Raw genomic sequence first — 27547 nt, forward strand, 5'->3', positions numbered from 1 at the left:
TTGATTTTTAATCTTTCTTAGGTAAGTTTGTTTGCTCGAAAAGTATAAGAGCCCTAAGGACATCTCGAGAAGTACAAATTTCAACTTCAAAGGTTTCAAGGGTGGATGACATAGGGTACCACCATCCTCAAAGGAGACTAATGGTTCAGTTGTGGAAATTCTGTAGAACTGTATTGTTGTAAAAACTCCAACTTTACAACAGACTCTAGTATGAGCTTTAATAAGAAGCATTTTTTAGAATTCCATCTCAACAAGGAAGACTCAAGAGAACTGCAAAGTTACACCTGTAGAGGCTGCAATTTTCAAAAGTCCTCTCTACTAAACTGGCTTAAACATATCGTCGGTTAAGTGTGTTAACTTGCTAACTCCACTTTTGGTCATGTTTGGAATTTTCGTCTATTTTAATTTTAAATGATGTTGCGCATCGCTGCGAAAAACATTTTACTCAATATTTGACTCTACGTCTTAATATTGATTTGTTTATGACGTGACATAAATATTTTTTTCTGTAACGGTTAATAATAATTATTACAAGACATTCATTTTAAATTAAGTAATTATTACTACTCCTATTATTAAATTTTCCCTATACAACTAATAAAACGTCGTTGCTCAGTAAATATTTGAAGTTATTTTTATTTATCGCTTTTATATTCAGAAAACCTGCTAACTCCTAAATTTTAAGAAATTATAGAAAGGTCGCCTGTTATCTCCAATTATACAATGCTATAAAGTATTAATTTGGGAGTTATTTTTAAATTATTGCTATGTATAATTGGCAACCGAATAGTATTAACCCGTTCCTTTTTAAACCTATTTTTAATTAAATTCTGAAGTTTTTTTTACCTCCTGTAAAATTTGCCTTACTGGAGTTAACACTCTTAACCGACGATTTGTTAAACAGTTGTTCATCAAATGGTGTTGATCATTGTGAAAATTTAAAAAAAAATACGTCGAAAGTAAACATTCACAGCAAATTTCAAATGTTTACTGTGATAAATACAACTTTACGACAAAATGTGAATCAAACTTAACATTTCATATGAAAAGGGAACATTTAAGTCACTCTGAAATTCTGTGGTTTGCATGTGATTAATGTGAGTTTAAAACTAAATACACGTCAAACTTCAAGACTCACGTGAAAATGAATAATTTAAGGTACTTTAAAATCCAATGGTTTACATGTAATAATTGCGAGTATAAAACGAAATCTAAATCAAATTTATCTAAACACATGAAAAGGAAACATTTCATCACCCTTAAATTCAACCGTTTGCATGTAGTTTATGTGAGTTTAAAGTCAAATCTAAATCAAACTTCATTAGTTAATTTATTAATAAAATTTGTAACTGGAGAATTGTGTGAAAAATAAAGTTTTGTATTTTATATTTGATAGTTTTATTTTCGTTGCAGGAAACGTTTACTTAACTATCTCTAGGATTTAAATATTAATGTTCCCGTGTTTTCAAGTTTTCAACTTCTTAAGGCGGCGATTTACCTCCAGAAAAATGTATGTTTTCAGGCCTCACAAAATTCGATATTACTCCGTTGTCTATGAAAAAAATCAGTTCAAATTTTGTGAAACTGCAGTTAAGATAGTAATTAATGTCGGGACGTTGAGTTTTTTTGAAAAAAAGTAATGACAGTATGAAAAAAAAAATGTTGAAAATCGTTAAATTTGGCCAAGTTTAGAACTAAATATCTCAGGAAATAACATTTTTTTTGTAAAAAGCTCTTCGTCCCGACACAGAACCATTCTTTAACAAGAAGAAAATCATGTTCGTTCCACTGTTAATTCTTTTATAATCATGTAGGATCTAATTTACATGAAGCCTGCATCGCCCAAATTGTGGATAAATTGCGTACATCTTAGGTTGAAACCAACCCTCTGTGACCATGATGGTGGGGGAAAAAATAACATGTGTCCGAGAAGTGAGCTGAACGAAATTGTACGATAATAAACGACTAACTTTCTTTTCTTTGCCCATTTGGTCTCGAAATCGACTCGATGTCCATTCAAATTTAAAGACTTGACATACCTAACATAAATAACGGACTCAGCAGCAAGTCACATATTTGACTTGCAATTTGATATTGAGAGTTCTGAAATATTGTCTTCTTGACAAATGAGAAAAAAATTATTGACGTTGAAATTCAAAAATCGTTCTAAGCGCCATGATATAATTTATAAATAATGAGATATTCACCAATACAAATTAATCAATAATTTTATTAAATTTTATTAAAAAATCGTAAAAATAATAACTAATTTTTTAAAAGTTTATTTAAAAAAGTCTTTGTTGGCAGGCTTAAAAAATGGTAAAACCTGCTGAAGATTGTTATTTTGCTTGCATTTTTATTGGTTGTTTATATTCAATTGTCCCAATGCTAGCGCACATTTACAATACACCTATAACACTTTTAACAATTATAATAAATTGAAACAGATATGATAGGATAACTTTCACGTTGTGTCAAAATTTGAAGAGATTACTTGATGTAAAAAGGTCTTTGTTGAAGATTAACCATTGGCCAAAGTGTCAGGAACAACAAAAATGATTTCTCTTTGCTTTATGTATGATTTACTATGAATTTAGACATCATCAAATTTTTCTGCTTGTTGTTCGGTTCATTCACAGTCCAGTTAGATAAGAAGCAAATTTTTATTTACAGATTGAATTCTTTAGAACGAGGGCATACAACACTTGACAAATACATCCCACATTCCACTTAGTTTTTCTTCTTTTACCTTCTTTCCGGTATTCGTTACATATTTCCTGCCTTGCAATTTTAATTTATTAAGGGATTGAAAGTTTTTTTTATCAAATATGGGCGATATTATTTAGAATTATTTTATTACATCATCTAATTTTTCACATTTTTGGCTCTTAGATCGGTTTCTATGTTAAGTCTGTATTTACTATAACTTATTTTATTATTTTAAATATTTATTGTAAAACTGTTTGGATTTTTACAAAATTGACTATTTTAAAGACCTGAAACCTTTAAAAAAAGCAGCAGAATTTACGCAATTGCATATTTAAAAGGGAAATCTTTTGTTTACTCTTTTAAATTTTCTTAGAAACAATTGGGAATTGTTTAGAAAACAAGTCACACGCCGACTGTCTTGTTTATATTGTTTACCTCGTATTGTACTTCAGCTGAGGTTTTAGGTTATATATTTTTTTATTATAACTAACAAAAATTTTACTTCCAAATAAAAATTTAGATATTGAGAATTCAGGGCAATGAATGGATGGACAAAAACATGTTCACTTTAAAAGAATAAATAGAGTTACACCGAGTTCAAGAATGTGATAATTTCAGTGTTTAACAATTAATAACTCAATTTAAATATGAAAAAAAAAAAATAAAAATCAGTTTAACGAAAAATTATTACGGAAAATTTGTGAACGAAGAAGTAATTAAAATAGTTATATGTATCAGGTCTACATTTATAATCGCAAATCAAATTTATCGCCAAACGTTTTGAACATCAAAATTTTAAACTTCAAACTGTTGGCTGGAAATTTTTTGCGGAAGACATGACAATGCTTTGAAAAAAAAATGGTATAAAACGGAAAACTGCTTAAACGTATATAAACATCGGATTGCAATTCCTTTTTATACAGGTTTCACTGTAGTTTTTAACATTACTTGAACCAATTTGGTACCCGAGCTTGTAAATTCGCGTTGCGACAAAGGAATGCCTTTGTTTTAATAATTTCGGCTAATTTTATGTTTGTTTGTTTTTTGTTTTATAAATAATTGGTTTGTTGTTGCTTTTGTATTTTTTGTTTTTATTTTTATATTATTATTTTTTATCATTATTTCTTCTTCTTCTGAGCTGTCCAACTAATAAAATGCTATGCTAAAAACGCTTCGTTTGCCGAGTCTGAAATGGTTAGTGTACTGCCGATATGTCCGAAAGCATCACCCTGTCCTTGAATTTCGTGGAAGGGATGGATGTGTGTGTAACACTATAAGATTACAGCAGAGAAACGACACAGCAAACCTAGAATGCTCTGGGTAAATCGCCGCCTTAAACCTAAAGTTCGGTGCTATCAGGCTCAAAAATTCTTGGAGATTCGCATTACTAATTTTTTTGTTTTGTTATGTTAGGTTTTGTTTGAGTCTTCCGACTTTTTTTTTTAATTTTTACCTTATACGAGCTTATAATCGCATAAAAACGAAACATTTAAGTTGTTTTGAGGTTCAAAATGGTTTATTTAATGTGTAATCCTTAATTTTGCTTAACATTATTTTTGAAGCTTCGTTATAAATAAGCTCTTTGTCTTTTGTATTGCTGTAAACCATTTATCAAGGCAAAACCATAATGGCATTATAGGTTTAAGTGTAGTCTACTTAAATCGTCTCACTTTTAACAATTATTTTAAAAATGGCGCATTATAATTTGTTAATATTATCCAATAAGAGTTCAACATGAAGTTCGTGGTCAGAGAGTGGGCAAGCGTTCTTGTTTCCCGCGTTTATCATAACTCGAGGTTATGTTCATTTTACTCACGTAAAAAGCACGTTCATTGTTCGTCTTCTCTCTTTGGTAAGTTTTTTACACAAACTTCGAACATTATTTAGATTTGTTTTAACAGGATAACAGAAATGTTGGCCCGTAAATGTACTCTACGGTCAAGTCTCAAGAACCAAGCAGAAGACATCCACGCAAAATCGAGTGTTACAAGTCACTCTGAAATTCAATTTCCATGTGATAAATGTGAGTTTAAAACGAAATTTCAAGGAAACTTGGAAATTCACATGAAAAATAAACATTTAAGTCGTTCTAAAATTAAATGGTTTTCATGTAAAAAATGTGACTTCAAAGCGAAAACTAAAGGAAATTTGGAAAGTCACAAGATAAATAAACATTTAAGTCATTCTAAAATTCATTGGTTTTCATGTAAAAAATGTGACTTTAAAGCGAAATTTAAAGGAAATCTAGAAAGTCACATGATAAATAAACATTTAAGTCATTCTAAAATTCAATGGTTTTCATGTGATGAATGTGACTTTAAAGCGAAATTTGAAGGAAATTTGAAAAGTCACATGATTAATAAACATTCAAGTCGCTCTGAAATTCATTGGTTTTCATGTAAAAAATGTGACTTTAAAGCGAAATTTAAAGGAAATTTGGAAAGTCACATAAAAAATAGACATTTAAGACGTTCTAAAATTCAATGGTTTTCATGTGAGAAATGTGACTTTAAAGCGAAATCTAAAGGAAATTTGGAAAGTCACATGAAAAATAGACATTTAAGACATTCTAAAATTCAATGGTTTTCATGTGAGATATGTGACTTTAAAGCGAAATCTAAAGGAAATTTGGAAAGTCACATGATAAATAAACATTTAAGTCACTCTGAAATTCAATGGTTTCCATGTAATATATGTGACTTTAAAGCTAAATTTAAGGGAAATTTGGCAAGTCACATGAAAAGCCAACATTCAAGTAACTCTGAAATTGAATAGTTTTCATGCGAGAAATGTGACTTTAAGTCTAAATTTAAAGGAAACTTGGAAAATCATATGAAAAGCAAGCATTTAAGTGAATCTGAAATTCAGTTGTTTTCATGTGAGAAATCCTTAAAAGCTAAATTAAAAGGTAATTTGGCCCGTCACAAGAGAAATAAAAGTTAGATCCTCTTTAACAAATTAATGGTCACATGAAAATGAAACATTTAAATCATCCTGAAATTCAATAGTTTTTATGTAATATATGTAAAAGAGTATTTAAATGGCGTTGAAGCTCACTGGTTTTATTGTAACAACTGTCACATAAATACCAAATCAGAATCATTCTTATCACAACACATTAAAACAAACATTCTAATAATTAGATTTTTTGGGTGCAATGTAATGTAGTAGGGACGTATAAAAATTAACGTAATTAATTAACAAATGAATGTAGAACTTAGATACTTAGATATTTAGATACTTAGATACATAGATAGTTAGATACATAGATACATAGATACTTAGATACATAGATACATAGATACTTGGATTCTTAGATGTTCAATGTTGGAAATGGATAATAGTATGTGTGAAAAATAAAGTTTTGCGCTTTGATTTGGGTATTTTTTTCTTATGTTGTAGAAGACCTACGCTTAAACCTTTCCAGGATTCAGGTATTTACTTAGGTTCTGGTAGTCAAGTTCTAAGTGTTTTAAACTTTTTAATCGGAGTCTTGCTTTCTTCAGCTCTTGCTCTAAAACCAACACTCTTTGATTTTGAGTTATTTTTATACAGGGTCGGGCAACACTTGTGTTCACCCCTAAAATCGTCTTTAATTTTAAAGATAAAATTTTGAAACTTTGCATACGCTCATAGTTGACAAATCTCTAGAAGCTGACAAAAAAATTTGTTTTTTATCACGGTTTCGTTGGCGTCGTGACGCCTAAGAAAAATAATTTTTAGCGATTTTTGAGTTTTTGCGGAAATATTCGGTTTTTTTTCATCATAACTGTGATACAAATATCTGAGTTTTATTTTAAATCTAATGCAAATTGTGTTTAAAATTTGCGAAAAAAACGCTGTTTTCTCAAGTTAGTTTTCAAAATTGACAGCGCGGTGGCAAACTACGTTTACACCAAAATTTATAAAGGTTAATTTTTATTAACACGGGCATGTTGCACTTTATGGACACCATAAATCGTTAATTAACATCGACAAAGCGACAATTTTAGCAAGTAAGACTTTTACAATCAAATTTTACAATCTACATCGAGCCAAAGGATAGATGTCATTTGTGACACAAGAGTTGACAGATGGGTGTAAACGTAGTTCTCAATTTTGACGTAATGAAATTGGAAACTAACTTGATAAAACAGGATTTTGTTCTCAAATTTTGAAGACAATTTGCATTGAATCTAAAATAACAGTTGACATATTTTTTACACATTTATATTGAAAAAAATTTAAATCACAATTATCTAAAAATTACATTTTTAAGGCGTCGCGACGCTAAAACTAGAAGTGATAAAAACAAATTTTTGCGTCAGCTTCTAGAGCTTTGTCAACTGTAAGCCTATGTAAATTTTCAAAATTTTATCTTTAAAATTAAAGACGATTTTAGAGGTGGACACAAGTGATGCCAGACCCTGTATAGCATTTAAACTTTTTTTTGAAGGTCTAAGATTTTTTTATCTTAAATTTGTTCCATGTTATTAATAGTTTATATATTTTTTTAAGCTTTTGAACTGACGATTCTTTCTCTGTAAGTACGGGTGTCCGGAAAGTGGGGCACCACCTTGAAAGGGGTGTTTTCGTAGTTGGGCCAAAATAAAATTAGAAAAATGGCAACTGTGCTGAACTGCTCCCCCCATAAATTAAATTTCCAGTATTCAAAAACCTTAGTAACGTTGCTGTTGTATTATTGGCGTTAGTCAGGTCATCGCCGACTCCATCTTATACCAAGCCTGTTCAATAGCTTCTGAGACTTAGATTAGTTAGAGTATAGATAGCCGACTCTTTCACTCTCATTTTGTTACCGAAACTAGCGCATTCTATAAAAATCGGGCCGTACTATTTTGAAGAGTCTAGACAACAACCACACCAAATGTGGTGTTTGTCTTTGCTAACTAAAACATTGGTTTTTGTCTTTGCTATTTTAAGAATAGGTTTTTATCTTTGCTATTTTTTCTTTTTATGGATTTGATAGAAATTAAAACAAAACAAAATATAAAATAAAAGTGTATATTAAAAAGCAATAAACGCAATAACAAGTACTGGAAACAATGAGTTATGATAACTGTATTAACACATCCCAATTTTCAATACCTAATTCAAGATCATATGGTTCAAACTATACAATGATAAACTCAAAATATGATGATTAATCAATTAATTACTAAACAAACACGTTTTCAACAACTAAGAGAAAATGTTGAATAATAAAATCCACTTCATGTTTTAAAGGAAAAATTGTATGTTGGAAAAATGTATCAAATTCAATTAAATCTCCCAACGTATACATTTAAAAAGAAAAGCATAAACTAAAATATGTGAAAAATGGAGGTACACGCTGGTACTCCATATAAATTTAACAATATTTACATGTATACAAATACACTATCTGTGTAAGATCATTCGTAAGGATTGACCACAATCAACCCAAGTTAACAATTATTTACCAGGCCAAATTTAAAGCAGACAGTGGAAAAATTTTCAGTGTGCTTCCATAAAACCACTTTCAATCAAAATGTCCCAAGCAAACTTGGAGTTTTTGGTAGAATCGCCGATCCTGGAATTGTTAATCCGCTGAAGCAATATTAGTAACATTTCTGCGTACTCTGAAAATATTGGTTCATATTAGATCGTAATATATTAAAATGATTTTCAGTCTTACTTTTTGGACATATTATCACCACACCCAGGAACACAACACCCTGTTCCTCCTGTAGTCATTTTCACAAACAACATTATAATGTTAACTTGGGTAATTAAACTACTAATTATTTACACTACACAACCTTATCACTACATTAAACACTAAACTAAAACGAAATTAAGAAAATACACAAGGAAATTCGGAAAACACTCTTAACGAAAGTGCAAAACAAAATGCAAGTGCAAATTTGCAGACTCTGCACAAATTTGAATTCCAAGAATCTGTCAACGACTGCTGCGCTTGAATTAAAATACCAAGCGCCACCTAGATCAGAAGCTGGAAACAATAATTTATGTTAAGGCCCGATTTTTATAGATGGAGGTAATGTAGCTGAAAAGTTCATCCTATGGAGTGCCCGTGCCTTGTTCTGAGATCTGTTCCCGCGAAGTAGGCCATGAGGCGTGCGTACGCTAGCGCCACTCTCGACAATTTCTTGAAACACAGTTCGGGCATTTTTTGATTTTTAATTATATATTTCTGATTAGTAGCCGTTTCCGCGAAGAGAATGATCTGTTTTCTTTATGGAAGTTCGGAGAAATCGCTTTCCTTGCATTCCAGATGCCGTAATTTTTGATGAATTTACCCGACATACCTAACCTATCACATCGCCGACTCCATCTTATACCAAGCCTGTTCAATAGCTTCCGAGATCTGTTCCCGCGAAGTAGGCCATGAGTACGTGAGGCGTGCGTACACTAGCGCCACTCTCGACAATTTCTTGAAACACAGTTCTCGCATTTTTTGATTTTTAATTATATATTTCTGATTAGTAGCCGTTTCCGCGAAGAGAATTATCTGTTTTCTTTATGGAAGTTCAGAGAAATCGCTTTCCTTGCATTCCAGACGCCGTAATTTTTGATGAATTTACCCGACATACCTAACCTATCATCACTTCAACCTTCAAAGTGACGGAAATGTCACCAAAATGAAAGAATTATCACCAGAATTTGATACGTTTTCTCGTCGTTGGGGTCGCTGGCGTATGTACGGCGATGACCTTGAGGGAACTTTTTGCAAAGGGGAGAAATCAAAATTGAACAGGCTTGGTATAAGATGGAGTCGGCGATGCCTATCATCAGTTCAACTTTCAAAGTGACGGAAATGTCACCAAAATGAAAGAATTATCACCAGAATTTGATACGTTTTTTCGTCGTTGGGGTCGCTGGCGTACTCCTTGTTATAAGGTCACTAGATCAAATTGTCTGTTTTATAAGGTACCGCTGTTAGTGACAAAAAGAAAGACAACGATATCTTCTGTTTATCTCTACATGCGCACTAAATTTAAATGTTGTTTGTGTGGACACATTGCTTTATGAACTGTCAATTCTTGTCAAATATCGTTTGTAATAAAATGGTTTGAATGTGCGATTTCTCAACACGAATCGTTATGGTGTATTTGTTTCCTCCGCCGTAAGTAAATACTATTTGACGTTTTATGTACGACGACTTTCCACAAATTTCAGAAAACTCCAAATAGAAGGTAGATGGAAGCCCTATCGAAGCCGACAATCATTGTGACATTGGTTAAGCAGTACGTATTGGAGGAATACTAAAGTTGGTTTTTGTATATGAACCCTTGAGTACTTCTTATAAGATTATGGAATTTTGTACCTGTTAGTTTACGAATTCCGTGAACTAAATTTAAATAATGTTCCCCAAATTTGTCTTCAATCGCTTTTGTGTTTCAATAGCCCCAATACCAACATGAACTTCTTGCATTCAGGCGAATAACTCGTTCATCTTATTGTTAATATGAGTTGAAAATCAAATCTATGGGCAAGAAAATGGAAGAAGGAAGACCACTCACATGTGGTACATCACAAAACCTGCGTTATGGACAGAAATATTATTTCAAATGCCTAAAACACAAGCAATGATATTGTAAAGTGTAATATCGGCCTCAACGGTAAACGTTCTCAAAATGTGTTGTAGGACCAACTGACTGCTATCCTTAATGTAACAGCGGGGCCTCATAAACTAGCAGGTGGACAAGACACAGTCATTGCACTCATCACTTGAACAGTGCAGATACACAGTCACATGAGGAAGACACACCATCGCTTTCAACATCAGCGGCAGAAGATGGTTGGTTTGAAGGCGCTGCTACTTCCTCATAATGAATGTGAAAACTGAAAATGCAATGGGACAGGAAATATACATAAGATATGCAAAACTGGTTCTATAGTTTAATGTGGCCTACGAAGGTCCTTAAACGCATTCAAATGGTCTCCTGTAGTGTTAAAAATAGATGTAATTTTGTATTTCAGGGTGATTTAAGTAAATAATTTTAACATAACCTTAATATTTGTTCTTGATATTCATTTTGTTGCAGTTGTTTTGCATAAACTCATTCAAGGTCTTAAACATGTCTACTTCTTCAAACTTGTAAATTCTTTTTTCTTAATAGCCCCTTTAAAATATCTCATGTACTTCATTTTCTGCTCATGTACTTGCTACTTCCATTTGTGCAATGCTTTCTCTCAGTTACTTTAACATCTCATCATTGTTACTACATCGTCGGGAGAAGCTACAATATAATAAGTGCTAATAGCATATTCTAATTAGGGCGTTACTGCATACAAGTCGAATCGTTGGAGATTAGAAAAGACAGTGCTTGAAGTCCGAGACCGTTTCTGAGTGTTGCACCTCCTTAACGTGCTAAAATGGAATTGGTTCTAATGTCGGTTCGCTCACCTCTTACGTATTCACATAGTCTGTTATAATGTTGGAACCAATTTTCTTTTTGTACCCACGGTTTATTTAAGTGTATTTTAAACAAATAAATTTAAGATAACCTTACATTTTGTCAATGACAAATTTTACGTCAACAATTTTATGACAATTCCCTAGAATCTTGCGTCTCGTTCTAACCCATTGATTTATGGACTATGTCTGTCTCTCTTGAATTGCGCACTGAAAACTAACAGCGGTACCTTATAAAACAGACAATTTGATCTAGTGACCTTACCTTGTTAAGAACCTATACCTCCGTGCAAATTTTAGTGGCGGAAGGTGTATGTGAGCGCGCAGTGTATGTAGACTTTAGGGTAATTAGCGGCCGTTGGCAATACGTTTAAAGTAGGGTAGAGTGGGGCACTGTCAAAACAAATTTGTTTACTATAACCTGAAAAGTTTTTAATTTTATGTAATTTCACGTAGACTTCGCGTATACACTCTGATAAGTTGGTTCAAAAACAATCCACGGTAGAGCCTTTCTACATCCGGAGTTTCACTACAAGTGGAAAAAAGTAGAAAAAGTCAAGGCACGTGCGCCTAAAGAAAAGCATTATTTTTCATTCTTTTTTATTGTTGTACTGAACACATTATTGTCAGCAATCAGTGACAAGTTCAAATTAGTTTCCAATATTTAGGAAGTTGAAGTTTATATCATCTATTGACTCTGGCGATGTTTTTTACAAAAACGAGGACTGTTTTTTGAAATTACGACCAAGGTACTGCTGGTACTATCTTCATTCGATTCATGCGATTAATACGAACAACGAACTAGAAGAACTTGCTTAAGTGATAATGATATACATGTCGTATATCGAGCTACTTTACACTTTCTAGGTTTAACAAAAAACTATGCACCTATTCAAGTTTTTGTCAAAATTCAGAACTTCCTAATTTGTATTAACAGGCATTATCACATTTCAAACTGTTCGTTGTAAACAATAGCACCACTACATTTGTATCCTTAATAAATGTCTCGTCTACCTAGTTTGTTGTGAGGTTAAAGTCCTAAACTTTTAATCACAATGGAATAAAAAGCAATAACACTTTATTTGTAATGCAATTCATCGAAAATTGATAAACTTCATCGTTGTTATTATTTCTGTCAAGTGTCTGTCATCTGATGACAAGATGATGACAACACCAGTGCCAACATACAGTCGTAAAACTACCCTTTCACAGTACAACAAAATACATAAATTCTGTCAAATTTCGTGTACAGTCCCAAAATTTGGACGAATAATGACCTTGAAATGTGGTATTCAAAATAAATGAGGTGTATGTACGGCGATGACCTTGAGGGAACTTTTTGCAAAGGGGAGAAATCAAAATTGAACAGGCTTGGTATAAGATGAAGTCGGCGATGGTCAGGTCGACTCATAAGCGAGTAATGTAACTACATATGTGAACGATGCCACACTGATCGACATTGTTGATTCAAAAATCTTGTTAACAGTTTTCAGGCAGTTCTCACAAGATTTTTCCGATTTTTTTTCCACCATCCCTTTGCACAAAATATCATTTATATTTTATATCAAACCTTAGTGAGGTCCAAAGGTTGATCCTGGCCCAAAATTTGGGACTGTACCCAAAAACTGTGTCGAGGAATGTACTTGATAGGGATATTTTTAAACACCAAAAGTTGCCGACATGCATGGCAGCATTTTGACAGGAACGTCAAAATTTGTAAACATTGATGAGACATTTACATTTCGCGTTGGAATAACATTAAAAACTGTTGAATTCTTCCGAAAATATGAGGTTATTGCATTAAAAATTGTGATGGTTTTTAAATAAGTGGTTTCTTTGTTTGTTATTAACAGTGAAGTAATAGAATCTCGCCGACTAGCAGTTTACTATTGTGTTTTTGAAACACGAATGTTTAATCACCTAATTAAAGGATTAAAGAGGACAAGAGAAGTGATGCAAGTGAAACTAGAATGAAATCTTAACCGAAATTTTGGCCTACTCGTCCACAAAGAAGTAGTAAATTCAAAATTTGATAAATTAGCTCTAACCTTAACCACTCTAGTTGGAAACTGTCTGATTTTGCTTCATGAATGTTTGCAACTGTACTGCATTTGCGTAAATTCAGCACACATTATTAACTTTAGGACCAAATGCCCTACTTATGTCAAACTCTAAAGGAATCCAAAAGTTTCTTCACACACGTTACTCTTTCTGCATTGATGTACAAAATGATATAATGTAATCTTGAAATCATTAATCTGATATAATCTTGCCCCAAAAAGCCTATGGATAAGTTTAGGGCGACCTCTTCGTATTAGATGTAACGGATGTAACCATCAAGCTGCTATTGAAGACTTCGCACTTCAATAGCAACTTACGCACCGGTCCAGTGTAAGAAAGGACCGGTATCTCTTTTTTTAGTGTTTTGCCAACTACTTTCAACTTACAGTGCAGTTTTTAAGAGCCAGCAAAGTTCATAAATTTAAGTTTGTAGGTTAGTGTAAACAAATTCATTTTGACATATTGACGTTTGACACGATATCCCCCTCTTCTTCAAAACACCCCAATTAATACCAACTTTAATGAATTTTACTAACACAATACAATACACTGGTCATTCATGTATACTAGTTAACACTAAAATGGGGGCCACACTATCAATTGGTATGACATATAAGTAACAAATTCATTCGAACGTAAAATTATTGCACAGAAATCGTTAATTTTGGCATAACTTTTAGTCTTCAATCCATCATATCTCGAAAAATTGAAGATTTGGATTTGTTTTAACATTTTTCGGGTGATCTTTGGGATTGTCCATCATACTGTATCATGATTTTCCGGACACCGGTCACAAGTGAAAAAAACAATCAAAAAAATAAAACTTGCAGCAAAATAAAGGTAAAATTAAATAAAGGTAAAATATGTAAAGAAGCAAAAGATACAAAAAAAGCTGATTTCTCAACTTGGATTCTCATTAATCTGTTTCTTTCTTCTATGAGACAATTTCTTCCTTTTCTTTGTCTCGATTTTTCCATCTTAAGTTTCGTTTTTTTCGGTGTCATTTTTTAATTTTTTTTTATAACAATTGAAACCTTCTATTTTTATTTCGTGTAAAATGAATTGACACAATTTCCTTTGTTTTTTACGCTTTATTTTGAGTTCTGCTTTAAGTTGGTTCCTCTGTCATAATACAAAATTCTTCCCTCGCAAGTTGTCGTGGTTCCCCTATCATTTGTTGCATACGTCCAACAGGAGAGACGGCTAAATATGGGGATTATCCTCCATTTCCTCAGTATATTCAGAATATTTTCCCCTTCTCTCCGTTTTTTTATTGTTGTCAATAAATTTCTTGTAATTCCGTTCGATTACCCGCCATCTGTTTTGCATTGTGATGGAGAAATGCTACATCCTCTTCAAGTCTCCATTGTATAGTTCAGCCAAGTTGGTCTGAGCTACCATAAAAGCATAAAAATTTGCGGGCTACCGCAACGAGACAGCTTCAAAAGATTCTCAAGTGCACATAATGAGGGTTTATTTGCTCAAGTTTGCACCCTGCGATAAAAACAGCATCCCTAAACAGGCCAGATGTGTTGTCATAAATGACAAAATATCGCAAACTGTCCGGTTGCGGTTGCCATCCAATTTTTATGATTTTATGGTGGCTCAGACCAACTTGGCTGAACTATACCCATGCGATCTCTGTGATCCACGAAACCTTGGGTGCACGCTGATGGTAATTATAAGTATTCCCAGTTTCCTAAGGTTATATTGTTTACGCTATTGTTGTGGAGTCATTTCTCTTTCAATAGGCGAAATTATCCAAACTACCCCAACATAAATTAAAAATTTTTGCCTGGCTATCTAGTTTATATGTGGCTGTTTCCCCGGTTTACAGCAGGTCTTTGATTTACAAGCATCATTTTAACAATGGTACAAATTATGGTGGGTGGCTACCTCTTAAACGAAGTTAAATAGGTTTATGGAGGCCATATAACCTTATTCCACTGGGAATTCTATACTTCACCTACAAATTCAACTATTGGGAGCGCGCGGATTTTAAATATAGCGCCCCTTACAAGTGACAGCTGAAATATTTACATATTAAATCGTCACTGGTTGGTGTACGATTGTAATGTTTTTGTGATTGTGTGTTTTTGTGGTGTTTAAGTAGTGTTTTAGATATTTATTAGGTATGGAAATCGAACTTCATTTTGGATCTGAAACTGTTAAGTTTATTCACCGAACAACTACGACCGAAGAAAAGGGGAAAGCATTGGTTCGAGTCGGTCACGTCCTTAACGTTTTAGAGCGAAATTTCTCAGAATTTTCACTTATAAAGGCCAAGTACTCCGTGGAACTTGAGGTTTGTTACAACATTTTTTGGTTACTGACATTCTAAAGAAGTTTTATTGTAGGTTAACAAAGAACGGCTTTTTTCCAAAAGTTCTAGGATTCCGCAAGAGTTAGTTATAAAACCATCACTAGAACGACCACCATAACAATCAGATATAAATGATATGAATCCACATGGAGTTATTCCAATTAAAAATTTAGCAGTAAAAGCGTCTTTGTAATGTGAATAAGTATAAATGCAATGATCTACAGGTCCTGGTTGTTGAATTCGTATTTCTAAACAGTCAAAGATAACACGACAATTGGGCTATTTGATTTTAAAAACTTCTGGCATTGTTCTTGACACAATTTCTCTGCTAGGCCAAAAAACATAATTTTTTATCTTCTGTGCTAGTTCCTCCAATAGTACGATGAATATTCTTTGAATAGTATATCTATGAACTCCAAACAGCACTCCTACTGCAGAATAGGAAATTCCAAATTTCATTTTCATTAAAAATATTAATAACTTATCTTTAAGACAAATTTTGTCATTTCCATGTGTTGTAATACTTAGTAATGACAAAATATTTCAAGTATTTCAAGCTAGTTATCTGTTCATCAGTTTTTGTAGAAGAAAAACCATGAAAGCCTCACATAACATCTTTTTCTTTATTTGGACCAATGCATTTATTTACGTAACTTTTGAAATTGTTATTTACAACTATATGTTGCATGATGTTGCAATTTCATTATTACCATAATATTCACATTCAAATAAAAACGATTTTTCAACATCATTAGACTTGAATTTACAAATTTTGGAACATTAATCATTACATTACTATGCTGACTGCAAATTCTCGAATAGGGTTTGGGTGCCCAAGCGCATTTGCTGTTGAACCTATAAATGTTAACAATTATTGAAGTTAGTTGAACTCGTCTTTTCAAAATTTCACTTACGTATTTCTCTTAACAGCATTTATCCATTGTTTTCGCCGGTCTTGTTCATGTGGTCTATACGGAAAACTATAAAATTTTGTGTTTTTATCGGTGTTTGAATAATTGTTGTGACATCACACTATGCAACAATTTGTAAAACTAACACATCCGGAGCCTATTTTCGTTGGCTGCATTTTACGAATTTAACTATTTGTTGTTTAAATACAACACTATTGAGTTGTAAACAACTTTAACCTGTACAAAAATAATCTTGTGTATGGAGTGCGGGCACTACCGCCTGTAAAGTATGCAACCTTGCACTGTGGAGGATCAACAAACCGTGTCGGTCCATTTAAATACTATTAAAAGCGTTGTTTAGATGCAGTATTTAATTATTTTTTGTATTATAGTTGGGTTGTAACTTCTTAAAATGTATTGCCTTAATGATAATTTTGGTCAGTGAATGGTAAATGTTTAATTTCAGCCAGAATACAAGCTGCTACCTCTATTAATTTTTGGCATATTAAGTTGAATTTTGATAAATTCGTAAAGTTCTTTTTTAGGGATATTTATGCAACTTTGCAAAATCCATGGCGATACAAAATACAGCAGATATGGTAAATTCAATCTATTAGGATTTTTTAAATAATGCTATTTTCTTGTAATTTACTTCGCGTTAGGAATATTTCTAAAAGTTAGGTATTTTAAGAGAAGTTGCTTAGAATCGAATTTTAAATTCATTTATACCAAATGAGGAGTTTTTAAACAAAAAATTTATAATGTTTATTTTATCACATACAGTTTTAAACAATAATACATTGTATAATAAGAATTGGCAAACCAAAATGAGCCATGAATTTTTTACTACATATGAACAATGTTGGCCATGCTCTCTTACACAATTTTGAACCACTTTCAACTTTAAATTTTGAGTTCCCATTAAGTATAATTTTATGCGAACTCAAAAATAAACAAAATCATTTATGTGAACAAACAAAATATTAATATTTCATTATCAATAATTAACGATTAAATTTAAAGATTTTAATATTTAAAAGAAATTGAAATAAGAATTTTAAGTTGAAATTAAGTAAGGAATGACTTGTGAGCAACTTTTCTTAAAAATCGAAGATGTCCAACACCAAGGAAAAGTTCATTTTATTCAAAAACTCGTGGACAATCTATTATTTAAAATTTTTTTCTTTAAAATTAAGAAAGATAAAAGCTTATTCATTTAAAGTACAAAGCACTGTATTATTTTTTTGTCTAATTTCCAGATATTTCAATTTTATTTTAATTTTCATCGTCAAGTGACAAACGCCTGTAACTTTTTTTTTGCGATTTTTAAAATATCAAATTTGGAAAGTCGTCATTCGTTGGCGTTTTTGGACCACTAATTACGTTAAAAGTGTTCTAAAATAAACAATTACTATTCAATGGCAGTATAGATAATACATATTAAAAGATTTCAACCCAACCATAGTAAAAACACAGTCAAAAATAATTAAATACTGCATCTGAACAACGCTTTCAATGGTATTTAAATGGACCGGCACGGTTTGTTGATCCTCCATAGTGCACGGTTGCATACTTTACAGGCGGTAGTGCCCGCACTCCATATGTAAAACGAGAACAGTTTTGCCGGACGAGGACGCCACCGGCGTTTATGCGCGCTCTCAATACAGGTACAGTGGCTTTATTTAGAACAGTGGCGACACGCGAATGTGTCATTTTTGATTGGTTGTTACGGTCACGTGGTAAAAATCGCCATTTTGGAGCGAACTCTCGTTGTTTACGTTGAACGCCCGTAAGCTTTCTGTGTGATTTTAAAGCTATTTATTGTTTGTCACGGTGCAGAGTGAACGAAATTCATTAATTTGAAGACTTATTAATTACATGCGAGTGAGTGTATTTGTGAAAAGTCATCCCTTTCGCTTAAAACGGTAGTATAAAAACGTACTAGAGGTTATGAGTTTGCAACTTCATTTGTTTATAGTCAGTTTAATTGTACGAAAATGCCGCGATGTGCACTGCTGTGCGATGTTCCAATTCTGCAAAAAAGAGGTTTATGATGAAACGCTTCCCAACAGACCCAAAAAGGCGAAAAGAATGGGTCATCAAACTGAAGCGAGACAAGTGGATACCAAAGATTAGTTTAAGTTTGTGTGAGGTAAACTTTCTTGTTTTTCTTTATTTAACAACAGCATGTGACAATTTAAACAATGACTAAATAATTGTAGGTTCATTTCGCTCCCGAAATGTGGGAGAAAACACGTGTAGATGGGGCACGAAAACTGAAAGCAAATGCAGTACCTTCAATTATTCAGTTTTACTTCAACTACATCTAGAACACGAAAGCCTCCCTAAATACGTAAAATGAAAACTCCAAGTCATCCACATGAGCAAAATTTGAGAATTGAAGGTGGTTATTGAGTAATTAATATCTAATTGTTATCAAAGTTATGTATTTGTATTTTTTACAGATGAACCTGGAACATCAGGTTTCAATTTCAGAACAAGTAGAGACACTTGAAATAGGTCCAATTTTTAGAACTTTCTCAAAGTTCACAATGATCAAACGTTTGAAAGAGAATATTTTTTTTGTAACGAAGCAACGTTTTGTTTTTTTTATAGAAATGGAATCTATCTTCCAAAAGTACATTGATCATATTCAATGTCAAAATGTTGCTATTAAAGATTTTTACATTGAAAAAATGTTACAAATTTCTTTTAATCTTCCCAATTGTTACAAACTAAAAAATAAATTAATTAGTAGGTTTGTAACAATTAGATATAGATAAACATTTAACTAAAACAATGCTAGCAAATCGGTGGCAGGTCATGTCATAAAGTAGTTTTTTGTAGCTTTACGAAGGTTCAATTTCATACATGTTAAAGGTTTAACACATAAGTTATCTTTACAATACTTATTAATACCAGCAAACTTACTGGTAATAGTAATAGTCTGAAAAAGCTAATCAAAACCAAACAGTATGAAATAACAAGTTTGTTGCAACTTAATAATGTATCTATTTTTGGACCTTAATCCCTAACGATGTTAATGGATATTCACTGCTTAAGTTTGCTAAGATGTAGGTGTCAGGATTTAGTGGGTAGTCCACTACTGGCTTCCCTTCCCAGTGTGCGTAAATGCATTTTTTTTACCTCAAAAAAAATCACCCCTAATTCAAATATTGAGCGAACCCCTGTTTTGAAGTGAATTTTTTACTTCAAAAATATTAAAATCATGATTCAATCGGTTTCCGCACTTTTATTTTTGTCGGGGGCAAAAGTGACCAAAAAAGTAAAAAGCAAGCCTTACATTCAAAGGAATGTAGCAGAGTAAGTATTACGCCAAATGATTAGCTAATAGCATAATTACACAAGTTCCAATGTTTCCAGTCACAAACTGATCAAATACTCTGCATTTATGGCTTTAAAAATTAATTTGTGCTGTGAACTATCGCTGTTGATCAAATGTTATTTGAGGTTTTATTTTATATATTTATTAAGTTAAGTTGCTATTTTTTTATGTATTTTTAGGAAAACCAATAACCTTTTTATTTCCCTTAGAGGCAGATTTAATTTTGCACTTGTATTGTTGGATATTTTGCATTTAAAGACTACATACATTTAAATTCCCGCCAACAATTAGCTCCATCGTGGCGGATGGGCGGAGCTAAACTGCCTCGTGTCGCCACTGTTCTGAATAAAGTCACTGTAAATACAGGCTATTGGGGGCTATTCGGGTGTCAATAGATGGCGCAACTAAACTACAAAATGGCGGTTTTAACGGTGAACAACAGTATCTAACAAGCAACAAAAATTTGCATTTTTGTTTATTTAAAATGCCCTACGATGCAGATAATTGTCTTAAAAAAACAAGCATTCTTCAGACATTTAAAAGAAGGCTGTTGTGGACTTATGCCGGTTCAGATTAATAGTTCTTGACGATTTGATTCTGTAATTCGGCTCTGGCTTTAAAAGAAAGTTACATTTTAATATAATAGTCACGGAAATGATGCACCTGTGGCTATTGAATGTTTTCCAACAATTTTTTTGCAAGTAAAATCCATAAACTAACATCAACGTAGCTGTATTTGGCTTTTTTCAATTTTATATTTTTAGTGCGTGCGTTTCTGGCAATTTTCAGTATCTCATGAAAACAAATTGTTACTACAAGACTTCTTTCAACATTTAACAGCGTCAGTGAGCCTGATTCGTTTAGTTATGTTAACATTTCTTGCCAATTTACTTTTGAACAATGACACATTTGACCATTGAAATACTAAACAAAACGACCAATGACTTTTGTCATAAGGAGGAAAGGGCCTAGACACAAAGTAAAAGTATTTCAAACTGTTAATTTGCAAAATTCAACAACGAAAACGGTTAAAAAAAACTTTTCAAAGACAGGCCGTTTTTGTTGTTCACCGTTTCGGCGTTTTAGACGAACGACAATAGATGTCGCACCCTTCGCCAATTTTCCCAATTAGGTAACGTTACGGCCATAGCGAAAGGGGTGATGAAGGCAACCCTAAAAAGTAAAGTTTCGAATTTTCTTGAACTGTTTTAAAGCTGGACGGATTTATTTGTAACCAATCAGATAGCAATTTGCAAAGGACCACCGAATTTTGAAGCAAAGTCAACCTAGGAATTTTTTTTTTATTAATTAATTTAACCAGTTGCGTAGTTGATTTGTAATTGTGAAAATAAAAATACTTGCTGCACGACTATCGTTATTACGGCGGTATAATAACATGTTTGTATTATTCAAAATTAGGATCATTTTGAACATTTATAAAAAATGTTTTCTCTTCGTTATTTTAAAAAAAATGTAGTACTTTTTCTTCCTATTATTGATGCCATTGATTGCAGCGAAAACAAATATTTATGAATCTTTTAGAAAAGTTCATATTTTCTTTATTTACAATTGCCATTTTAGCATGTGTAGCTTCACAATTTGTATGAATTAAGTTTAATGTGCCTTTTGATGTTATTGCAGCAGCACTGCTAAACATGTTCATTTTCAATAATTCAACACGTTTTTGTTACACTTTACAACAGTTTGTCGATTTGATTTTAGCCAAATAATTATAAAATTGGGGGTAATGTCGGTATCTTGATGTAATATGCAAAACTATGGGTAGATGGCGCCACCATAGAGCGGCCAAAAATGTTTGCGGCCAAAAAAGACTTACTTTTAGGCTGCTTTTGAGGCCTAAAAATTCCATTTTTAGTTTAAGTCGCCTAAAAAAATAATTGCGGATTCCAAAATAGTTTACCTTCGTTGATTAACCATTGTTTTATGGCTGTAACACCCTGTATAAAGGGTACTGTTACAACTTATTTTTAATTGATAAGATATTAAGAAATATAACATTTGAGCGGGAATACAATTAGAAGAAGATCATAACAACACAAAAATACTATTTTTAGGCGACTTAAACTGAAAATGGAATTTTTAGGCTCCAAAAGCGGCCTAAATGTAAGTCTTTTTTGGTCGCAAACATTTTTGGCCGATCTATGGTGGCGCCATCTATCCCCATGGTTTTACATATTATATAAAGATACCGACAATTTTATATTTTATAATTTTATAATTATTTGGGTAAAATGAAATCGACAAACTGCTGTAAAGTGCAACAAAGACGTGTTGAATTATTGAAAATTAACATGTCTAGTAGTGCTGCTGCAATAACATCAAAAAGCACATTAAACCAAATTGTGAAGTTACACATGTCGAAGCTGCAAATGTAAAGAAAATATGAAAATATGAATAGGATTCATAAATATTTACAATTATTCAGTTGTTATAAATGATTAAATCAATACATCATAAATAAAAATTAATTAACTTGTAAATTTGATGATGTCGCCTAAAAAATCTTGTGTGTAACACGGCCAAAAGTGCCATTTTGCCCTCGCCTTCTTTCTGGCTCGGCTCGGCCAAAAAAGACACACTTTTTGGCCTTGGTACACAAATAACTATTACATCTTCTCTTTTTTTCTTCTTTTTGAGACATTAATCTGTAAAGTTGACAACGTAGAAGAAGACACAATCATTTTATTTTAGATTTTAATAGTAATGCATCATTTTTAAAACGAGTGTCTTAATAATTCGAATATTTCTCGAACAATTTCTAGTGGCATATGTAGAAATGCGATACATCCAAATAATCTGCACGCATTGTTGACAGAAGTTGACAAACTAAATAATTCACTTCTGTCCTCTGTCGGACGTTTTTTTCAAATTTTAAGAAAAAAATACTCATCTAACAATTGTGTCTCGAGGTAAAAATTTTCACTGAAGTTAATGTTGAAAAACAACATTATGTAATAATCCTCATCTTATCATTTAACAGTTAAAAAGGGAGGTAAACAGTGCTTATTTTGACAAGTGAAAAGCATGTGCTGTTTCTGAATTTACCAAAAGATGCGGCCAAATGTAGGATTTTTCTTCAAAGTGTTTTTGGTTATTATTGCTTTATTTGTTTATTGCGAATACTTAATCTACTACTGGGTAATTCACGACGTAAGTAATTTGTCCCACAACCGCACCCACTGCCCAATTTCATTAAATTACTCTCGTCAAATTCATGTTTGTATCGAACTTTTATTTCAGTGTGATTGGCCGGAATTAGATCCCAGAAATGAAGACTTTTCTATTAATAAAACCAACGAAAAACCAGCCAAAATTATGGTTCTTACAGACACACATTTACTCGGTTCTCGAAATGGACACTGGTTTGACAAATTACGACGAGAATGGCAAATGCATCGAGCTTTCCAGACTGCGATAAATCTGTTACAACCTGAATTAGTTTTTGTTTTGGGTGATTTAACAGACGAAGGCTCTTTTTGTAGCGAAGCGGAATTTAAAAACTATGTGGAAAGGTTTTTTAGACTTTTTGCAGTTCCTGAGAGTACAAAGATGCACGTTGTGGTGGGAAATCACGATATCGGCTTCCATTACAGGTAATTGGTCTAAATTGTATGATTTACACCAACTAGAACGTTTCAGAGTGAACCCATTCACAAAACAACGATTTGAAGCGGCTTTCAAGGCTCCACCAGTTCAAATGGTATCTCTAAGAGGAAATCATTTCGTGTTGGTCAACAGTATGGCCCTAGAAGGCGATGGCTGCTTCTTATGCAAACCGGCGGAGCTTCAACTAACTAAAATCGAAAGTAAATCTCCGACTTTTTCTAAGTAAAATTTTAAAATTAAACTACTAGAGATCCTTAAATGTAGCAAAGGGACCACCAAATGCGACTCCAACGACAAATTAGTTTACAGTAAACCGATTTTAATGCAGGTACATCTAAACTAAATCCAAGCCTTCACTCACAAAACTTTCAGCATTATCCTCTTTACAGAAAGTCGGATGAAGAGTGTGAAGACTTTGATGCAGCCCCCACATCAATTAAAAACGAACGTTTTCGAGAAAAATGGGAATGTTTAAGTAAAGAGGCAACAATGCAGCTACTCAATCAGATAAATCCAAGGGTTGCATTTTCTGGACATACCCATCATGGTTGTACAAGACGGTTGCCTGTGGGTGATGGTGTGGAAATTACCATTCCGAGTTTTAGTTGGAGAAACAATAATAGTCCTAATTTTGGGCTTGTAAGTTGGTTAGAGAGGCGGATTAAGATTAAGATTAAGGGTGCGATTCTCGAAATGTGCTGATTTGATTTAGTGCACTAAATATCCATATTTAGTGTGAAAATTGAAAAAGTGTATTCTCGACGTTCTGTGAACATTTAGTGTACTGAATTTTCAGTATGAAATTATTAGTGTGGTCGATAGTAGACTAAATTGCATGCTAATTTATTTAGATTGGCAAAATTTTTGATAAAGCAATGAAATTAGAAGAAGAATCTAGACGAAGGTCTTAACTTAGATGTAGAAGCAGCAAATTTACATGAAACCAAAATATATAGAAAATTCCTTAAAAATGTGGAAGATAGAAAACTCCGTAAAACTTTCGATTTACTGAAAACACATTTAATTTCAAGACCATGCAAATCCTACTCCAAAAATTGCGGTGGTTTTAGTGTTATCATGATATTTTTCTTCTGCAACACCACTGATTGGAAAAATACTATTTCTTTAAAATCTAACACATTCTGTTTAACTGGATCATTTCGTTCTGTAGTCTGTTGGTGTTTAATTATGTCTTATTTTAAATTTTGAGCTAAGTTTTGCCACGCCTGATGTATTTTTATGTTTTTTCTTTTCTCCAAAGTTATTGGGCATTTTTTCATGTAAACATAGACATAAACTTGTCTTGTACAAAAACTAAAAGTTGTTCAGAAAGTATAGATGATTTCTTTTGCTTCTAAATAACACGCAAGTTATACTTTGTACCCTGCGCTAAAATTTTGGATCCACGATAGAATATTCTCATGAGATTATGGTTTCACGTCTCAAAAATCGTATCAAAAAGTAGTAAAAACTATAAAATTTTGGCTGTGATTTCTTGTGAGGGACTTTGAAGCTGCATTTATTTTTGTTGAACATTAATTTAATTAATTTAATTTTTTGAGATTAGTCAACCTGACAAACTGTTTTTGCGATGTTGCTATGATAATATTTAGACCGCACTAAAATATTAGTGCACTTTTTAGTTTGATATTGGAGAATACACTATTCTTGATACCACACTGATTTTCTCGTACTAAAAATTTAGTGCACTAAACTTTAGTGTGATTTCGAGAATCGCACCCCTGGGCCCTGGGAAAATTAGATACTTCCTCTTTAAGAGTCTTTAGATGCCTTCTCGGTCCTGTTTGAATTTTCTCTTTCAATTTTTTTTAGATTCTCTAGCTAGTTTTATTTTTGATACTCTGAAATTTTTTTGAAATTGTTTTTGGATTTTCTAAATAGGTATGTATTCTGTAAATTGATTAAGTATCAGTTTTTTTCTATTTTTTTTTAATCTTTGCGTCGATTTTTTCGATTATGTAGATTTTTCTCGTGTTTACAAAAGATTCTCTTTAGATTTTCTCCGATTTGTCTGTAATTATTGCTATTTTGATTTTTTTAGATTATATCTTTATAGTCCCTAGTTTTTCTTTTTGAATATTCCTCATACTCTAATGCGATTCTTATAGGATTTTTAAGATTCTCTACAATATCTTTTTAGATATACAAATCTTACAATGTCTTTACTCTAGATTTGTAGATTAAAAGTTAAATGTTTTCCAATCCTTCTAGGGTTTTTTCACACTTTCGTAAAACTCTGTTTAAAGTTGTTAGATTCTCTTTGAATTCATCCCAAATCGTCTTGAATCTCTTTAAATTTTTCGTTTGATTCTCTAAACTCTAAAAAGGTTTGTTTTGATTTTTTTTCTATTTTCCTTAGATTCTGTTTAGAGTCTTCACAGATTTATTTGCATTGGACTTTGTGTTTTCTCTATAGAATTTTATTTAAAACCTAAATTATCTTTAAATTTGCTCTTGTTCTTACGTTGTTGTCATATTTTTATTTCAGCTTCTCCCGGTTCTGTTTAAATTTTCTATAGTTTTACCTAAAAACTCTGGATTCGCTTAAGATTTTTTCTTAGATTGTCTAAATTCATTTCGAATCTTATTTAGGAGTCTTTGCAGGTTCTTTTGTATTTTCTTTATTTTGATTTAGATTTCCTATATTTTTATCGATTCTTTTTGATTTTACTATTGGTTGTCTTCAAGTCGTCTCTATATTGCGCAGATTCCGACATTTTTGTTTTCTATTGTTTGGAATTAAAACTTGGTGTTATTTAAAAACACAGTAAAAGTAGAGTTTCCCAAGAAGGGCTCACACTGCGCGCCCTCTTTTAAATCTGCCTCTGGTTGGTTGATAAATCATGTCAAATAATATGAATTTTTAGGGAGTTTTTGCTAGTAACAACTATGCCTTTATAAAATGTGAGATGCCGAAGGAGACCACCGTTGTTGGGCTATATGTGCTGTGTGTAACGTTACCAGTGATATGGGTAATATACAGAAGAAAGTGTAAATACAAATTTAGTTGAAAACCACATTTTATTTTATTTTTTTAACTGAACCAGTAAGTTGTAGGCTGGGGATTGTTAAGTCATTAAATTGTCTACAGGACATAATAAATTAGACAATCAAAAACATTAAAATTATTAAGGGGAGAAAAGAAAAGTCTTTGCTAAGATAGGATTGCGAATCTTATTAATTAATCTGTTTTTCGGATATTCTTGTAAATAATTTACTTCGGTTCTTCTGCATAAATATTTTCTTTAGTTATTGAACTCTTCTCAAGATTGTCTTTTTAGCCAGTAACTAGTTCCAATATTTTTGAAAAAATGACCTCGTTCCAAAAAAAACGCAGTTTTTATTGATTTTCAAATGCATTTTTGCATATAACTTTAAAATTTGCAAAGATTGCAAAGATCTACTATCAAGTGCATTGCTATTAACGGTAGTTTGTAAAATATTACTTCTAAACCAGGACACTTGGCGTCTCAAAAAACATAATAAAAAAATTTAGAGAGAACGGGCTAAAATAATCCTTCGAGGTAATATAATCCCCTTTCATTCCCAAACTGCCCTTAGTTCTATCTATCAATGAAATGATTAAATATGTTGCTGAACCTGCGAATATTTGCAGACAAGCACCTGCATGCAGTTTGGTGGATATTCAAAAAAAGTAACGGCGGTATTTGTATTTTTCCTTCGTTTCATCTAAGGTAAGGCGTTTTTTAATCAGTACCTTTAGAATTCAATTTTCAAAATAACACCTGTGGAGTTTTAAAGTATTAACATTAAACTTTCAATTGTTTGTCGATTCAGTTGCAATATTGCATTATATAGATTTATGGGTTTATGTATTTTGTTCTTAAGGTTGATCTGCTAAAAATATAACGGTAAATTTCAGTTTCGAAGCAACTATGCATCGGTCTCACTCGTCTCACTTCTGGGTAGGTAAAGTTTGGGGTATGGTGAAATCGAGGGTCAGATCATAAAATAGTAAATAAACATAAAGTATTGGGTAAAACGGTCCCGGGATCATTTTATTACTAATATTAGATACAGGTGTCCCAGAACACGCGCCCCAGAGAGCAAGGGATGGTGCCAAAGGCAATACAGTTAGTAAATTGTAAAACAAAAATTGACTAACTTTAATAGTATTCGAGAAAGGATAA

General features: G+C 32.4%; 3 protein-coding genes and 3 long non-coding RNA genes across 7 annotated transcripts; 5 read left to right on the forward strand and 1 right to left on the reverse strand.

Annotated features, from left to right (window-relative positions):
* Positions 1 to 144: 144 nt before the first annotated feature.
* On the forward strand, positions 145 to 1372 carry LOC148180197 (uncharacterized; the record flags this gene model as incomplete). The annotated part of the gene is made up of 2 exons (XM_088034184.1): positions 145 to 343; positions 1095 to 1372. Coding segments are annotated over 2 exons (477 nt in total), but the record flags the coding sequence as incomplete, so codon positions are not given.
* Positions 1373 to 4419: 3047 nt separating this feature from the next.
* Positions 4420 to 5636, forward strand: LOC148180198 (uncharacterized). Its single transcript, XM_088034185.1, has 2 exons — positions 4420 to 4561; positions 4611 to 5636. Exon 2 carries the CDS (start codon positions 4621 to 4623, stop codon positions 5482 to 5484), a length of 864 nt encoding a protein of 287 aa, XP_087890311.1. The 5' UTR covers positions 4420 to 4561; positions 4611 to 4620; the 3' UTR covers positions 5485 to 5636.
* A 3972-nt stretch (positions 5637 to 9608) lies between these two features.
* Positions 9609 to 10427, forward strand: LOC148180199 (uncharacterized). Its single transcript, XR_015771457.1, has 3 exons — positions 9609 to 9814; positions 9868 to 10292; positions 10337 to 10427. It is a non-coding gene; the product is annotated as an uncharacterized LOC148180199 (long non-coding RNA).
* Positions 10428 to 10443: 16 nt separating this feature from the next.
* On the reverse strand, positions 10444 to 11661 carry LOC148180200 (uncharacterized). 2 transcript variants are annotated; one of them, XR_015771447.1, is made up of 3 exons: positions 10985 to 11588; positions 10702 to 10931; positions 10444 to 10533 (listed from the first exon to the last, which is right to left on the reverse strand). It is a non-coding gene; the product is annotated as an uncharacterized LOC148180200 (long non-coding RNA). The 2 variants fall into 2 exon arrangements; XR_015771442.1 differs by lacking the exon at positions 10444 to 10533 and having other exon boundaries at positions 10578 to 10931; positions 10985 to 11661.
* A 6446-nt stretch (positions 11662 to 18107) lies between these two features.
* Positions 18108 to 20307, forward strand: LOC148180201 (uncharacterized). Its single transcript, XR_015770561.1, has 4 exons — positions 18108 to 18327; positions 18381 to 18554; positions 18625 to 18806; positions 18868 to 20307. It is a non-coding gene; the product is annotated as an uncharacterized LOC148180201 (long non-coding RNA).
* Positions 20308 to 22255: 1948 nt separating this feature from the next.
* On the forward strand, positions 22256 to 26407 carry LOC148180202 (metallophosphoesterase 1-like). The gene is made up of 6 exons (XM_088034304.1): positions 22256 to 22919; positions 23010 to 23362; positions 23409 to 23575; positions 23624 to 23703; positions 23748 to 24014; positions 26264 to 26407. Exons 1-6 carry the CDS (start codon positions 22821 to 22823, stop codon positions 26405 to 26407), a joined length of 1110 nt encoding a protein of 369 aa, XP_087890430.1. The 5' UTR covers positions 22256 to 22820.
* The last annotated feature ends 1140 nt before the right edge of the window (positions 26408 to 27547 follow it).

This window comes from Gnatocerus cornutus, chromosome 1, assembly GCF_029298725.1.
Source record: "Gnatocerus cornutus isolate USDA-ARS CGAHR chromosome 1, icGnaCorn1.1, whole genome shotgun sequence".
In the NCBI taxonomy this organism is placed as follows: domain Eukaryota; kingdom Metazoa; phylum Arthropoda; class Insecta; order Coleoptera; family Tenebrionidae; genus Gnatocerus; species Gnatocerus cornutus.

What these genes read in the sequence shown, in the direction of transcription:
- LOC148180202 (XM_088034304.1), top strand. Translation starts at nt 22,821, where the DNA reads ATGCGGCCAAATGTAGGATTTTTCTTCAAAGTGTTTTTGGTTATTATT. An exon ending in TCAACTAACTAAAATCGAAA is followed by an intron (nt 23,576 to 23,623) that starts GTAAATCTCCGA and finishes TTAAACTACTAG; the next exon opens with AGATCCTTAAATGTAGCAAA. An exon ending in GTAAACCGATTTTAATGCAG is followed by an intron (nt 23,704 to 23,747) that starts GTACATCTAAAC and finishes CAAAACTTTCAG; the next exon opens with CATTATCCTCTTTACAGAAA.
- LOC148180198 (XM_088034185.1), top strand. Translation starts at nt 4,621, where the DNA reads ATGTTGGCCCGTAAATGTACTCTACGGTCAAGTCTCAAGAACCAAGCA.